This window comes from Dama dama, chromosome 22 (genome assembly GCF_033118175.1).
Source record: "Dama dama isolate Ldn47 chromosome 22, ASM3311817v1, whole genome shotgun sequence".
NCBI lineage: Eukaryota > Metazoa > Chordata > Mammalia > Artiodactyla > Cervidae > Dama > Dama dama.
Genome location: NC_083702.1, coordinates 49,090,464 through 49,103,805, shown reverse-complemented (window position 1 = coordinate 49,103,805; position 13,342 = coordinate 49,090,464). Strand labels below are relative to the sequence as shown.

The following is a 13,342-nucleotide window of genomic DNA, read 5'->3' as shown; positions in this document are numbered from 1 at the left end:
TGGGTCGGGAAGATCCCCTGGAGGAAGAAATGGCAACCCACTCCAGTGTTCTTGCCATGGACAGAGGAGCCTTTTTAAAAGTCCCTAAGGGTAACTTTGGCTCTAAGAATCCACCCTTCTTCCCACAGCAGAAGTCCGAGAAGAGATAATCCTGACAGAGGCTGCCCCACCAACCCCTTCACCTGTGCCGTCATTTTCTCCAGCAAAGTCTGCCGCGTCGGTGGAAGTGCCGCCCCCCTCCTCCCCTGTCAGCAACCCATCGCCTGAGTACACTGGCCTCAGCACTACAGGTAATGAACGTCCATCCGAGGGTCTGAGCAGGGAGATGATGTGTAAAGCCAGAGCTCTACGGAAAAACATTCTCCCTCCAGCGCCCTCCCAGAACAGTGCCAACATCTGAGTATCCTCCTGGATTTATCCATTTATTCGTCTGCTCATATTCCTGATGCTTCTGTTTTCAAGTTGGCAGATTAAGTACATCTCCAGATTCCCCCACCAAAAAAGAGAAACTAAGTCACTGACATGATTGAAATGAAATAAAACATAGAACACAGACATTCTGGGAAATGAGAAAGGGTTCTCCATGAACCAGAAACTGAGAGGTATCTCTGGAAAGTGGGGAAATAGGAAGCTATATGATAAGCTGTGGCAATACTAAGGTAGGTGGGGCAGTAAGCAAGGTTCAAACTGATGCTGTGGGTCCCCAAGGAAGGGGAGAGTCCATCTAGCTGTGGAGACCTCACAAGGGAGGCGGTTTGAGCTGACACTTGATTTTAACTGATAAAGGTATTACAGAAGGGCCTCTGGGCAGAGGACAGTGTATGCAAACGCACAGGGGCAGGAAGTGTGGGACCCTTTCAGGGGATGATAAACTGGCTAAAATATGGGCGGTCATGAAGGCGTGTCATAGGCCTGGGAAGGTAAATTCGAGTCCCATCCCATAGGATATTGCATGCCAAGACAACGTTTGAAAATGGAAGAAGTGTTACAAGGATAATCATAGCTAGTTGCTAATATCTAAGTGTTACTTTACCATGAGCAAAGGACCCTCAGCATAATTGTTTCACTCGATTACAAGGTAACTATTGTCCCATTTTCTGGAGGAGGAAAAGTAAAGGGTGGAAAAGAGTTAAATTCCCGGTCCCTGGCAAGCAACAGAGTCAGCAGCTGCCATGAACAAATTTATTCATTCGGTCATTCAGCAAATGTCCTAGCTCTCAAGACTTGTGGAAATGATATATTGTATGTGGAATATGCAGTAAGTGTGAGGTAATACATAATAATGAACAGAGTGCATGTGTGTATGGGTGTGTGTGCGCACCTCCAGGTTTTCTCACGTGGTTAGAAACATGGGGATTAGATGAGGTAAGAAAAGCCTAAGTGCTTGGTTAGCAGTGCAGTGCTATCTAGACAGAAGCGGTTACCGTTCGGATTGCCTACAAGATGAGGGCTGCGGCCAAGCGGGCTGTAGGAGTTCAGAGAGAAGAGCAGACCCTGCCCATCCCACCAGAACCCGGGGCAGGCAGGAGGGAAGTCTTCGGGAGAGGGGTGAGACTCAAAGGCAGCCTCGAAAGATAAGAAGGACTCAGCTAACAGAAGAGTGAGCGCATAGGAATGACAGGCAGAGACAACTTTCTGCTGGATGGGCCTGGCTGAGGGTGGGGCAGGCGAAGAGACCAGCCTGTGGAGTGGAGAGCTTGGTCAGTCTGTGATAATCATTCATTATCTTTCCCTTTTTGTTTCTAAAATATTTACTTGGCTGTGTCAGGCCTTAGTTGTGGCACGCGGGACCTTGGTTAAGGTGCACAGACGCTCCAGTCGTGATTTGTGGGCTCAGTAGTTGTGGCACTTGGGCTCTCTAGTTGTGGCGAGTGGGCCTAGTTGCTCTGCAGCATGTGGGATCTTAGTTCCCTGACCAGGGGTCAAACCTGCCTCCCCGGCAATGCAAGGTGGATTCTTAACCACTGGACCACCAGGGAAGTCCCTCATTATCTTTTCCACCCAAACCTGCTCTTCCATTCTGCCATTTGCCCAAGTACCAAATCTGAGAATCAGCTCTCCTCTCCCTCAACTCCTCCTGGATTAGATAGGGTAGGCTAAGCCACTGTAACAGACCCGAACATGGCTGGAGTTAACACGATGGGAATCTGTTTCACACAGGGTGTCTAGTCAGAAAGGAGGCTATCTTTAATACAACCATTTGGAAATGCATGTTCCTTCAGTGTGGGGCTCCACCATACCCCAGGGCAACGCTTCTCAAAGTGTGGTCCATGGACCAGTGGTATGAGCATCACCTTGGAACTTTTTGGAAATGCTTGTTATCAGAGCCCATCACAGACCTACTGAATCAGAAAGTCTGGGTGGTGACTTTGCTGGTGGTCCAGTGGCTAAGACTCCATGCTTCCAATGCAGGGGGCCCAAGTTCAATCCCTGGCCAGGGAACTAGATCCCGAACACCACAATGAAGATCAAAGATCCCAAGTGCTGCAACTAAGACCTGGATCAACCAAGTAAATAAATAGATTTTTTTTTTTTTTTAAAGAAACTCTAGGGTGGGGCCCAGCCATTTGCTCAAGAAGCCTCCAGGTGATGGTGAGGCTGACTAGTTTGAGGACCACTGGCCTTGGGCTTTGTTAAGTCTGCAACCAGCTGAGAGAAATGGAAAGTGGATCTGAAGGAGGAAAAACCCACTCACAGAAGCCCTGGCCTGAAGGCAGCACGTGCCACTTCCCCTTACATTCTCTCAGGGAGGACTTTGTCACATGGCCTCATGCACCTGCACACAGAGGTGGGGAATGTGGACAGCGAGGCCCCAGGCGGGAGGAGGGACAGATTTGGGGGAGACAGCTGGCATTCGCCTCCACATCTCCCACCGCCAGTTGTTCTAACCCAGACGTTGACCCACCATTCCTTCCAGCCCACTGCTGCCGCCAGGTTCAGGCCTTCCCCACCCCTCATGGGCATCCACAGTGACTCTGGAGCTGGGTTCCCTCCAGGTTAGAATCTTGCTCCAGACCCTCATAGCATGGGCTTAGTTACATCACAGTTCCAATTAAAATACACTGGGAACAAAATTATGTGTTTGTGAAGATCAAATATGATGAGACTGTCGTGTTTAGGTAGGTCCTGTCTTTTATCTGTTCATTCAGTCACATGTCTGTCCATTTATCTATTCATTTATCCAATAGATACAGTGGATATCCAATAGATATTTTTTGGGGCTCAAAAATCGCTGCAGATGGTGATTGCAGCCATGAAATTAAAAGACGCTTACTCCTTGGAAGGAAAGTTATGACCAACCTAGATAGCATATTAAAAAGCAGAGACAGTACTTTGTCAACAAGGGTCTGTCTAGTCAAGGTTATGGTTTTTCCAGTGGTCATGTATGGATGTGAGAGTTGGACTATAAAGAAAGCTGAGCGCTGAAGAATTGATGCTTTTGAACTGTGGTGTCGGAGAAGACTCTTGAGAGTCCCTTGGACTGCAAGGAGATCCAAACAGTCCATCCTAAAGGAGATCAGTCCTGGGTGTTATTGGAAGGACTGATGTTGAAGCTGAAACTCCAGTATTTTGGCCACCTGATGTGAAGAGCTGACTCATTTGAAAAGACCCTGATGCTGGGAAAGATTGAGGGCAGGAGGAGAAGGGGACGACAGAGGATGAGATGGTTGGATGGCATCACCAACTCAGTGGACATGAGTTGGGTAAACTCTGGAAGTTGGTGATGGACAGGGAGGCCTGGCGTGCTGCGGTTCATGTGGTCACAAAGAGTCAGACACGACTGAGCGACTGAACTGAACTGAACTGATCCATTAGATATTTCTCAAGTGGCTTCTGTGAGCTAAACACTTCAGAAGTTGGCGACACAAACAGGTGAACTGTGGTGCCTGCCCCTGGGAGTTTATTGTTAGACGTCAGGGTTCTGATGGGGCGTCCCCTGGTAGCTCAGCTGGTAAAGAATTGACCTGCAACACACGGGACCCCGATTCAATTCCTGGGTCGAGAAGCCCCCCTGGAGAAGGGATAGGCTCCCCACTCCAGTATTCTTGGGCTTCCCTGGTGGCTCAGACAGTAAAAAATCCACCTGCAGTGCTGGAGAGAGACCTGCATTGGGATCCCTGGGCTGGGAAGATGCCCCAGAGGAGGGCATGGCAACCCACTCCATTATTCTTGCCCGGAGAATCCCCATGGACAGAGGAGCCTGGCGGGCTACAGTCCATGGGGTCACAAAGAGCTGGGCAGGACTGAGGAACTAAGTACAGCACAGGGTTCTGAAGAGCAAGACTGTAGTTATAATGCAACAACTGCTGAATTGGAAGCAGGTCAAGAGTTACGGATCACAAAGTGGGGCCTCCAGCCTGTATGTGAAGGGCCTGGGGAACCTAATAATGAGAGAAAAGGTATTCCAAGCAAAGGCTTGGAGGCAAGAGACAGCATGTCCTTTTCAGGGAACTTCAAGTATTAATATGCATCCCAGGAGACTTTTGTTTAATTCTTTCCCAAATGTTTCCAGAGCCAGAGCTACTCAGAGAGGAAATGAGCAGATACTTAAGGCCTATAAGGGGCCTGCCCTCTTTTCCACATTGCTGGGGACAGAAAACGTGCTAGCCATCCCAGTGGCCCTTCGTCAGGGACAGTTCAGGAGACTGGGTCCTTCAGAGCAGTGATGGAAAGCAGGGTTGTCCATAACTGGCATTAGATGGAGCAGTGGTTTCACTTTGGGTCCAGAACTTGAGACGGTCCTTGTCTTCAGTGGAAATTTAGATGTGAGCATCGCCACATTTATTTACGTATGTGTGTGCTCAGTCATGTCCAACTCTTTGCGACCCTAGGGACTGTAGCCCACCAGGTTCCTCTGTCCACAGGATTTCCCAGGCAAGAATACTGGAGTGGGTTGCCATTTCCTTCTCCAGGGTATCTTCCCCACCCAGGGTTTGAACGTACATCGCTTGTGTCTCTTGCGCCTCCTCCATTGCAGGCGGATTCTTTATAGCTGAGCCACAGGGGAAGCCCTTGTTTACGTAGATGCACCTCAAATCACATTTCATTTTCTACTCTGAGGATGAAGAATTTGACTCCCTCCCACCTCCCTCCCATTTTTCCCTCCACAGTAGGTTGTTGTAGTTCCTGCTTAGAAGGTTCAGAAAGAAAAGTTGTGCAGAAAAGAACAACTTTATCCACTGAAAATAAAAAGGGATGAGAACTCGAGCACTGTTCAAGCTCTGCTGCTGCTCAGGGGTTCTTTGGAGGCTGGAATCAGGGGTCTCCTGCCTCACTCAGGAAGGGCAGTGAGAGCACCTAGAAGCCACTTACCTGAATGATCCTGCCGGTGCACACCCCTCCCCCCACCACCACCGCCTGGCAGGCAAGCACGTCAGCCAGCCAGTGATAACATCCATACTTCTAAAATCAACAGGGAAATTATGCAAATAGAACGGCTGTGCATTATGAAGCAGAAACAATTTGAGTGGAATCTTTTGGCCAACCTAGCAACAGATCAAACAAGAAGACTCCAAGGCAGTAAAGGGAAGGAGGAGTGTGAAGGAAAGACTTCTAGGATCTCATCATCTTTCTCAGCCAGCTCACAAGTCTGCCGCTGGCTTTCTTTGTACTAATGTGGAGGCCTCGAGGTATGGCAGGTGTGATAGTCAAAGGCACAGGAATATCATAAATGTGTTGAGAGATTTCTGTGCAATGTGTTCAGGCGTCGTAAAAGTAGCTTCTTAGAAACACAAATGTGAAACAGGTTCTCCTCAGATGACTGTAACCTTTGAAGATTTTGGCACATTCCAGCTTTGTTCTCAGATATCTCCAGGGGGCATTAAAAATGTCATCCTGTATAAAACTATCTGTAATATTTTTCTCAAGTACCACTTTTGAAATACTCCATTGCTAAATTGGACTGGACCTTGGCATGCATTGTGGCTCATGGTCTTGGAAGAACCACAGGCATAATTTCCTAACAACATGTATGGTTTTATAGATACTATAATATAAAGCACGAGTTGTCCATGGTATACACCTGGATATTAGGAAATCTATTACAGTAGGCTTAAATTTAGGAATTTGTGTATTTTTTGAACAATATTGTACATTGGAAAGCAATTATTAGAAATCTTTTAAAATGCATTTGTCATGTTTTTTTTAAACTCAGCATATGGTTTTCATGCTCAGTTAATTTTTATTTCTATCTTTAAATTATTGCTTGATTTATATACTATTACTTTCCAAAAAGTGGTTAACAATTTAAAAAAAAGCAAAACCATTTTGTTTTTAAAAGGACCCAAACCAGGAAGCAAGAAGAAGTAGAAAAAATTAAACAAAACAACTCTTGGCTGAAACAGCTTATTAACATCTTAAATGAAATTTTGTGTGATTCAGTGACTCTGTTGGGCTTCCAGCACTCTGAATATCATTGCTTAGATGAGGTACATATTATCAAGTTCAGCTCCTTGAGTGTTAGAGCCAATCAGGTGTTTGCAGGTCTTCCACAAACCAGCATCTCACGGTTGACGGACACTTCCTCCTTTTTTCAGTTGTGAAAAAGAGAACAGTATTATGTCTGCTTGGTGAGCACAAAGAGAACATTAATTCATTGCACATAACCTTTGGGGGATCCTTTGATACAAGGAATACAAAGTAGTGTGAGAATGAGCTATGACTCACTAGGAAAGCCACATCCCATCTATATCTGTATGTAGTGCTCTGTCCATCCCTATACAGATTTCTAAATATGCTTTTTAGAAAGATTTATTTATGTATGAATTTCTGGCTGTACTGGGTTTTCACTGCTGTGCCCCGGCCTTCTCTAGCTGTGGCAAGCAGGGACTGCTCCTCCTTGCAGTGCACAGGCTTCTCACTGTGGTGGCTTCTCTTGTTGTGGCTCGTGGACTCTACAGAGCACAGGCTCAGTAGTTACGGCACACAGGCTTAGGTGCTCCGTGGCATGTGGACCAGAGATGGTCCTGTGACGGACCTCCTGGGCCAGAGATGGAACCTGTGTCCAGGCAGGTGGATGCCCAACCACTAGACCACCAGAGAAGCCCTAAATATGTTTTAAGATGGTATTTATTCATTGTTTCTAAAAGTCAGAGGAAAAAGGAAAGGCGTATCAGGCACCTCGAATTGCACCTGATGCACAGCCAGTTTTGACTGGGTATGTCAGAGTCTATGGCAATGCCTTGAGAGACTGCGTAAAGGGTTCCATTTTAACAGATTTCCACAAGGCAGAATCAAGCCCATTTATCCTTTTTTCCCCCCTAATGTTGGTGGTGTGCCAGCTCCCTCATGACCCAGCAAGGTTCAGAAACCTTAACTTACTTTAAGGAAAACTGGCACGTCTCCTCCTGAGGAGCATGGCAGGTGGTTCCAAACTGAGCAGCCCACTTAACATGACACTGGGCTGCAATTCTTGAATGTCTTTAAAAGCAAAATGTTAAGATCCCACTCTCTCCAGGTCAGGCCACCAAAGGATTCTAAGAGCTCGTTTATGATGTCATTTTAAGTATGCCCTCTTTCAGCAATAACAATAAAAGTTAACTATTAAACTCATGTTTTCAACTTCCCATCATGGGTTCCCTACAACACAAAACCAGCAAATTAAATCACTGAGATGCTAGGATGCCTAAAGAAGTAGAGGCAAATTCCTCATAAATAGCCCTAACTGTAGAACATCTGGCCTGCCCAGCTGCATTTTCTCTGCATCCGTTGAGGATGTAACAAAGATAACTGGCCCCTAGTCTTTCCAAATAACAAAAGCTCAGTTATTCTGAGGGAAGCCAAAGTGAGTGGGAGCTGGTGGTCACCACAGCCCCGCCACAGAGCTGCATGACTCACTCACAGAACTCAGAACGGTCCCTGCCAGTGAATTCCTCCTCTTCCATCCCTGTTGTTTCCTTTTCTCTAAAGCAACAGGATTAGGAAATAGAAGCTGGCATTGAAAATAGATTGTTTAATCTGCCCCTGACTTCACACCACTGAGGTCTTGGCTTCATGTTGGGATCTTTAGATTTGTTCGTTCATTCATTTGGTCATTCATTCAGTGACAAGTAATTCCGTGTCTAATCTGTGCCATGTCCTAGGGTACAAAAGTGAAGAAAAAAAAAAAAAAAACAGGTGCAGTTGCTGTCCTCATGATACTTATATTCTAGTGGGTAAGAGAGTCAATATGGAAGTTAAGCAGCAGGTAACTATATAATTTCAAACTGTCGTAAGTGCTATGGGGGCATCATCTTAGTTGGGTGGTCAGAGGAGGCCTCTCTGAAGATGTGACATTTGTCTGAGACCTGAAGTGTCACAAGGGGCTAGCCACATAAAGACTGGGGAGAAGAAAAGATCACTTTAGGTAGTGGAGAACAGCACGTGTATGGGTTTGAGGCAGAAAAGCACCTGGCATAATGAGGACTGACTGATGGGTATAAATGAGGGGGAGGGTACAGGAGAGGAAGCTGCAGAGATGCACACGGGCCAGGTCATGAACCAACTTATCTCTCTGGGAGCTGATTCATTTGCTGCCCCTGATCAGTTTTGTCAGTCTCATTTAGGCCATGGAACTATTGGTAACGTGTAATTCAAACAGATGAGCTTTTCAACTTAGAAAATATTCTCCTTAAGCACAACTACCTTTAGGATAGATGGATGATAGCCAGTGGGGGTGGAGCTAGATGTAAAATCTTTCTCTTCTCAGTTTTGAATGTTATGGGAAATGTTTGTTTAGTATCAAATACTCTCAAGCAATCCTGTCCAAATAGAACTTTCTGTGATGATGGGAACTCTTTTTTTTTTTAACCTGAGCTGTCCAAAACAGTAGACACTGGTTACTTGGGGCCACTGAGTAACTGAATGCAGTCAGCGCAATGAAGGAACTGAATTTTTAACTGTATTTAATTTTAGTGAATTTAAATTCATACTGGCTATTGTATAGGGCAGGCAGCTCTAGAATCTAGATGTACTTCTAGGAGCTTATTTCTCAGGAGGGTACTAAGAAAGGCTTTTGAAAAGTGAAAAGTGAAAGTGAAGTTGCTCAGTCGTGTCCGACTCTTTGCCACCCCATGGACTGTAGCCTACCAGGCTCCTCCATCCATGGGATTTTCCAGGCAAGAGTACTGGACTGGGTTGCCATTTCCTTCTCCAGGAGATCTTCCTGACCCAGGGATTGAACCCAGGTCTCCTGCATTGTAGACAGACGCTTTACCATCTGAGCCACCAGGGAAGCCTCAAGAAAGGCTTAGGTTGGCCCAAAACCTGAGCAACATCTGTGATGGTTCATAGAATCCTTGTGGGGAAAAGGTTAGTCTAAGACCTGAAGGGAGGGTATGACCAGATAGACTAGGACGCAGTTTAAATGTTCACAAGTCTGTACCGGAGTCACAACTTGTGATCTGTAATGGCCCCGAACATGTAAAACACATGATAGGAGGCAGTGTTTCCTAGAGGCTTGCTGCTCAAAGTGTGCTCCATGGACCAAGAGCATTGTCATCATTTCAATTCAGTTGCTCAGTCATGTCCAACTCTTTGCAGCCCCATGGACTGCAGCACATCAGGCTTCCCTGTCCATCACCAACTCCCGGAGCTTGCTCAAACTCACGTTCATCAAGTTGGCGATGCCATTCAACCATCTCATCCTCTGTCATCCCCCCTTCTCCTCCTGCCTTCATTCTTTCCCCAGCATCAGGGTCTTTTCCAGTGAGTCAAAAATATTGGAGTTTCAGCTTTAGCATCAGTCCTTCCAATGAATATTCAGGACTGATTTCCTTTAGGAATGACTGGTTTGATTTCCTTGCAGTCCAAGGGATCACTTAGATGCTTGTCATCATTTAGAAGCTTGTTATACATGCAGAATCGATGGCTCAACTCCCAGTCTCCCAACCAAATCAGATTTGCCTTTTAACAAGATCTCCACTGATCCAAATGCACATGCAAGTGTGAGAAGCAATTGTTACTGTTGGGTTCAGATCCCCCTCTGCCACTCACCTGACCAAGTTTTGGGCCTCAACTTTCTCACCTGAAAAAGGCGGTAATACTGCTTTCTTCAAAAGGTTGTTGTGATGATTCAGTGAGTCAATATATAGAAAGAAACTAATGTGAGGCCTTGTCTATGTTGGATGATCATTCATTCATTCATTAACAAATTCATTATTGATTTCCTATTTTCTTCTAAGCATTCTCCCTGTCCCGAGGCACCCCCTTTTTAAAGCAATGCCTTTCAAGAAAAGAAAAAAAACCACATATAAAAAACTCAGGGAAGAAGAATGTTTTATTGAGGATGGGAAGGAAGGAAAGTATTCCTCTCCAGTAGTCACAATATTATCACATGGACAACAACTATCATTACAGCATTCTCAAATCCTATAGGATCTTTAGAGGATTCTCAAAGATCAAGGACGTTCATCACTATTCTCAGACTTTTAATTAGAGGTGGTGGACAGAGGAGGGGAGAAGAGAAAGATACGGAAATTAGACAAACAGGGAAGGTTCGTTATTGTTTTACCAACAAATAAAAAGCATTAGAGCCGTCTTAGAAATGAGACACAAACTGTTAACTGCACAGATTTTCTTTTATTAGTTTCCTTAAGAAGCAGCAGCAATTCTCACTGGAGGTCCCACCGGTAGGAAAGGGAATGCAAGGGGTGTTCTTTTCTGCTCCCTAGGCAGAGAGGGTTTCTCACCCAAGCCAGTAGGTGTTAATCTGCTTAAGCCTGCCTGAGTGGATCTGTTAGCTTGCTGGCACATGGCCATTTAGGGGTTTTGTTTCCCAGACCACAGGAGCCCATTTTTCCAAGAGTTCCACTAGCTTTTTGTTTGATAACGTCTATTTCTAGCAGCATTTACTCCTTCAACAACAAATTCAATGGAACAAAAATTTACTGAACACCTACTATTTGGCAGACCCTCTGTTGGGGATACAGAGATGAATAAGGAGCAGTTGCCATGCTCCAGAAACTCACACAAAAGTAACTTCTGCATTCTCTCAGGTGATGGCTGTTCTCACTGCGTCTTCCTACTGCTTGAGGGTGGGTGGGGGCAGAAAATCCTTTGGCATCCTTGGTTGCCCCTCTTAAATATCCACCGACCTCACTGTGCTCTCCTGAGGGCCCCGGGGCTTTAAGGGTTAATTACTTGCTTGCTGTGGCTGGTTCATTGTTTGTCCAAACTTCTCACCCCCTCCAATTCCATTTCTAATTGTGAAATTTGCTTCATATATTTTAATAATGCTTTTCTTTTTCACAGAGGCAATATACATTCTTTATAGAAAAATACAGATAAACTAAAAGAAGATAGAATATTAAAACCGTTCTCAGCAATAACCTGTTTTTAATAAAAAGGGTACTTAAAATTATAAGTTATATAATTTTATATGAAGTTCAAAATATAGAGGAGAGCAGTCACCCATAATCCAATCATCTGAGACACGGGCATTTTGTTTTCATTTTTTTCCTTCCAGTCTTCTTGCATTTATTATAAATGACAGCTAGCATACAGCCTGCTAAAGTCATTATCTTTGTGGGGGGAAATATGGTATGGATGTCTAAACGAGGAAGGGGTACTTTTAGCTGTACTGGTGGATAAGGATTTTGTGATTTTGCAGAAAGACATGAGTTTAGAAGTTTACTCACTGTTAGTTAAGTCACTGTTGCTATTCAAACATTTCATCCCTAATGACAGAATCTGACCCAAGAAACTTGTCTTCTTTGGAATCTGAAATGGGAAATAAAGAAATGTTTACTTTAATAAAGTCTGACTTCCCCGGTGGTCCAGTAGTGAAGACACGATGCTCCCAATGCAGGGAACCAGATCAGGGAATTAAGATCCCACAGATGGCATGAAGAGGCCAAAAAAAAAAAAAAGTCTGATAGAAGAATACCTGAGTTCATAAGAGTGCTTGAATAACATTAAAAGCCTACCACGTGCCAGGCTCTTTGACATATATTATCTCAGTTAATCCTCATTACAGTCATATAAGATAGGTGTATCTATTCCTAATTTACAGGTGATGAAATAAAGGGATATAAAATTTAAGAGGCTAGCTCAAGATCTGACAACCAGTGCGTGGCAGAACTAGGACCTGGAGCAAAGAGACATTATGGTAGAATTCCACTTTTAAATGAAAACCTTTCCTTTATCTTCCCAGAAGAATTTCAAGATAAAAATGGTCTGCTGCAGAAAGTACAAGATTGGAGGACCAAACATTTCTCTTTTCAGTTCAGTTCAGTTCAGTTCAGTCGCTCAGTCATGTCTGATTCTTTGCGACCCCATGAACCACAGCACACCAGGCCTCCCTGTCCATCACCAGCTCCCAGAGTTTACCCAAACTCATGTCCATTGAGTCGGTGATGCCATCTAACCATCTCATCCTCTGTCGTCCCCTTCTCCTCCTGCCTTCAATCTTTCCCAACATCAGGCTCTTTTCAAATGAGTCAGCTCTTCGCATCAGGTGGCCAAAATACTGGAGTTTCAGCTTTAACATCAGTCCTTCCAGTGAACACCCAGGACCGATTTCCCTTAGGATGGACTGGTTGGATCTCTTTGCAGTCCAAGGGACTCTCAAGAGTCTTCTCCAACACCACAGTTCTAAAGCATCAATTCTTCTGCACTCAGCTTTCTTTATAGTCCAACTCTCACATCCATACATGACCACTGGAAAAATCATAGCCTTGACTAGACGGACCTTTGTTGGCAAAGTAATGTCCCTGCTTTTTAATATGCTATCTAGGTTGGTCATAACTTTTCTTCCAAGGAGTAAGCATCTTTTAATTTCATGGCTGCAATCACCATCTGCAGTGATTTACTTCACCTTAAAAATGACCTCTGTTTAACAAGTTCTTTAGTCTTCCATGTGCCTAAAAGGAGGTGTCTAATCCTATTCCCAGTACCTTTCAAAATCGGTTTAATCATTTCTATTGTATCAACATTCTAACACTTATCAGAAATTAAGTTGATGAATTTATTATCACTATTAGTGATTTCTTAAATTACCCTTTTTTATTCTCACCATCTCATAAAGTTCCTAAGCCTCTTGAAGGTTTTAAATTTTGTCAGGTTCTTTCCCCAATCCCTAGCACTTTCAAGGTATCCAATTAAAAAGCAAATTAATGGAATTAATAGTATGTATGGACTAGGTCAACATTAAGGTCACTGTCTAATAATCTTCAAAAAGACTTGGGTAGGTGGAGCCCAATAATCTCCTTACGTTTGTTTAAAGCAATTTGTTGGATCCTTAACACCTGTTGAGTTTAGTGTTGAGAAGTTATTCGGAGAGCCCATTGGAGCTACATCGCCCAAGCTTTTTTTGTCCTCTCTCTGCTCTTCAATCTTTTTTTCTTCTTGTTTTCCCTTTTTCTTT

The 13,342-nt window shown here is 44.4% G+C and overlaps 1 protein-coding gene and 1 long non-coding RNA gene across 2 annotated transcripts in view; one reads left to right on the top strand and one right to left on the bottom strand.

Annotated features, from left to right (window-relative positions):
* LOC133043962 (uncharacterized) overlaps positions 1-13,342 on the bottom strand; it is a 55,703-nt gene that overhangs the window by 14,294 nt on the left and 28,067 nt on the right. Inside the window, exon 3 of the long non-coding RNA XR_009689804.1 lies at positions 11,616-11,697. This is a non-coding gene — a long non-coding RNA (uncharacterized LOC133043962). The remainder of the gene's footprint in view (positions 1-11,615; positions 11,698-13,342) is intronic.
* The window catches only part of RFX4 (regulatory factor X4), a 158,940-nt gene that overhangs the window by 131,728 nt on the left and 13,870 nt on the right, over positions 1-13,342 (top strand). Inside the window, exon 15 of the mRNA XM_061125442.1 lies at positions 129-290. Within this exon, the coding sequence (XP_060981425.1) occupies positions 129-290 (162 nt within the window). The remainder of the gene's footprint in view (positions 1-128; positions 291-13,342) is intronic.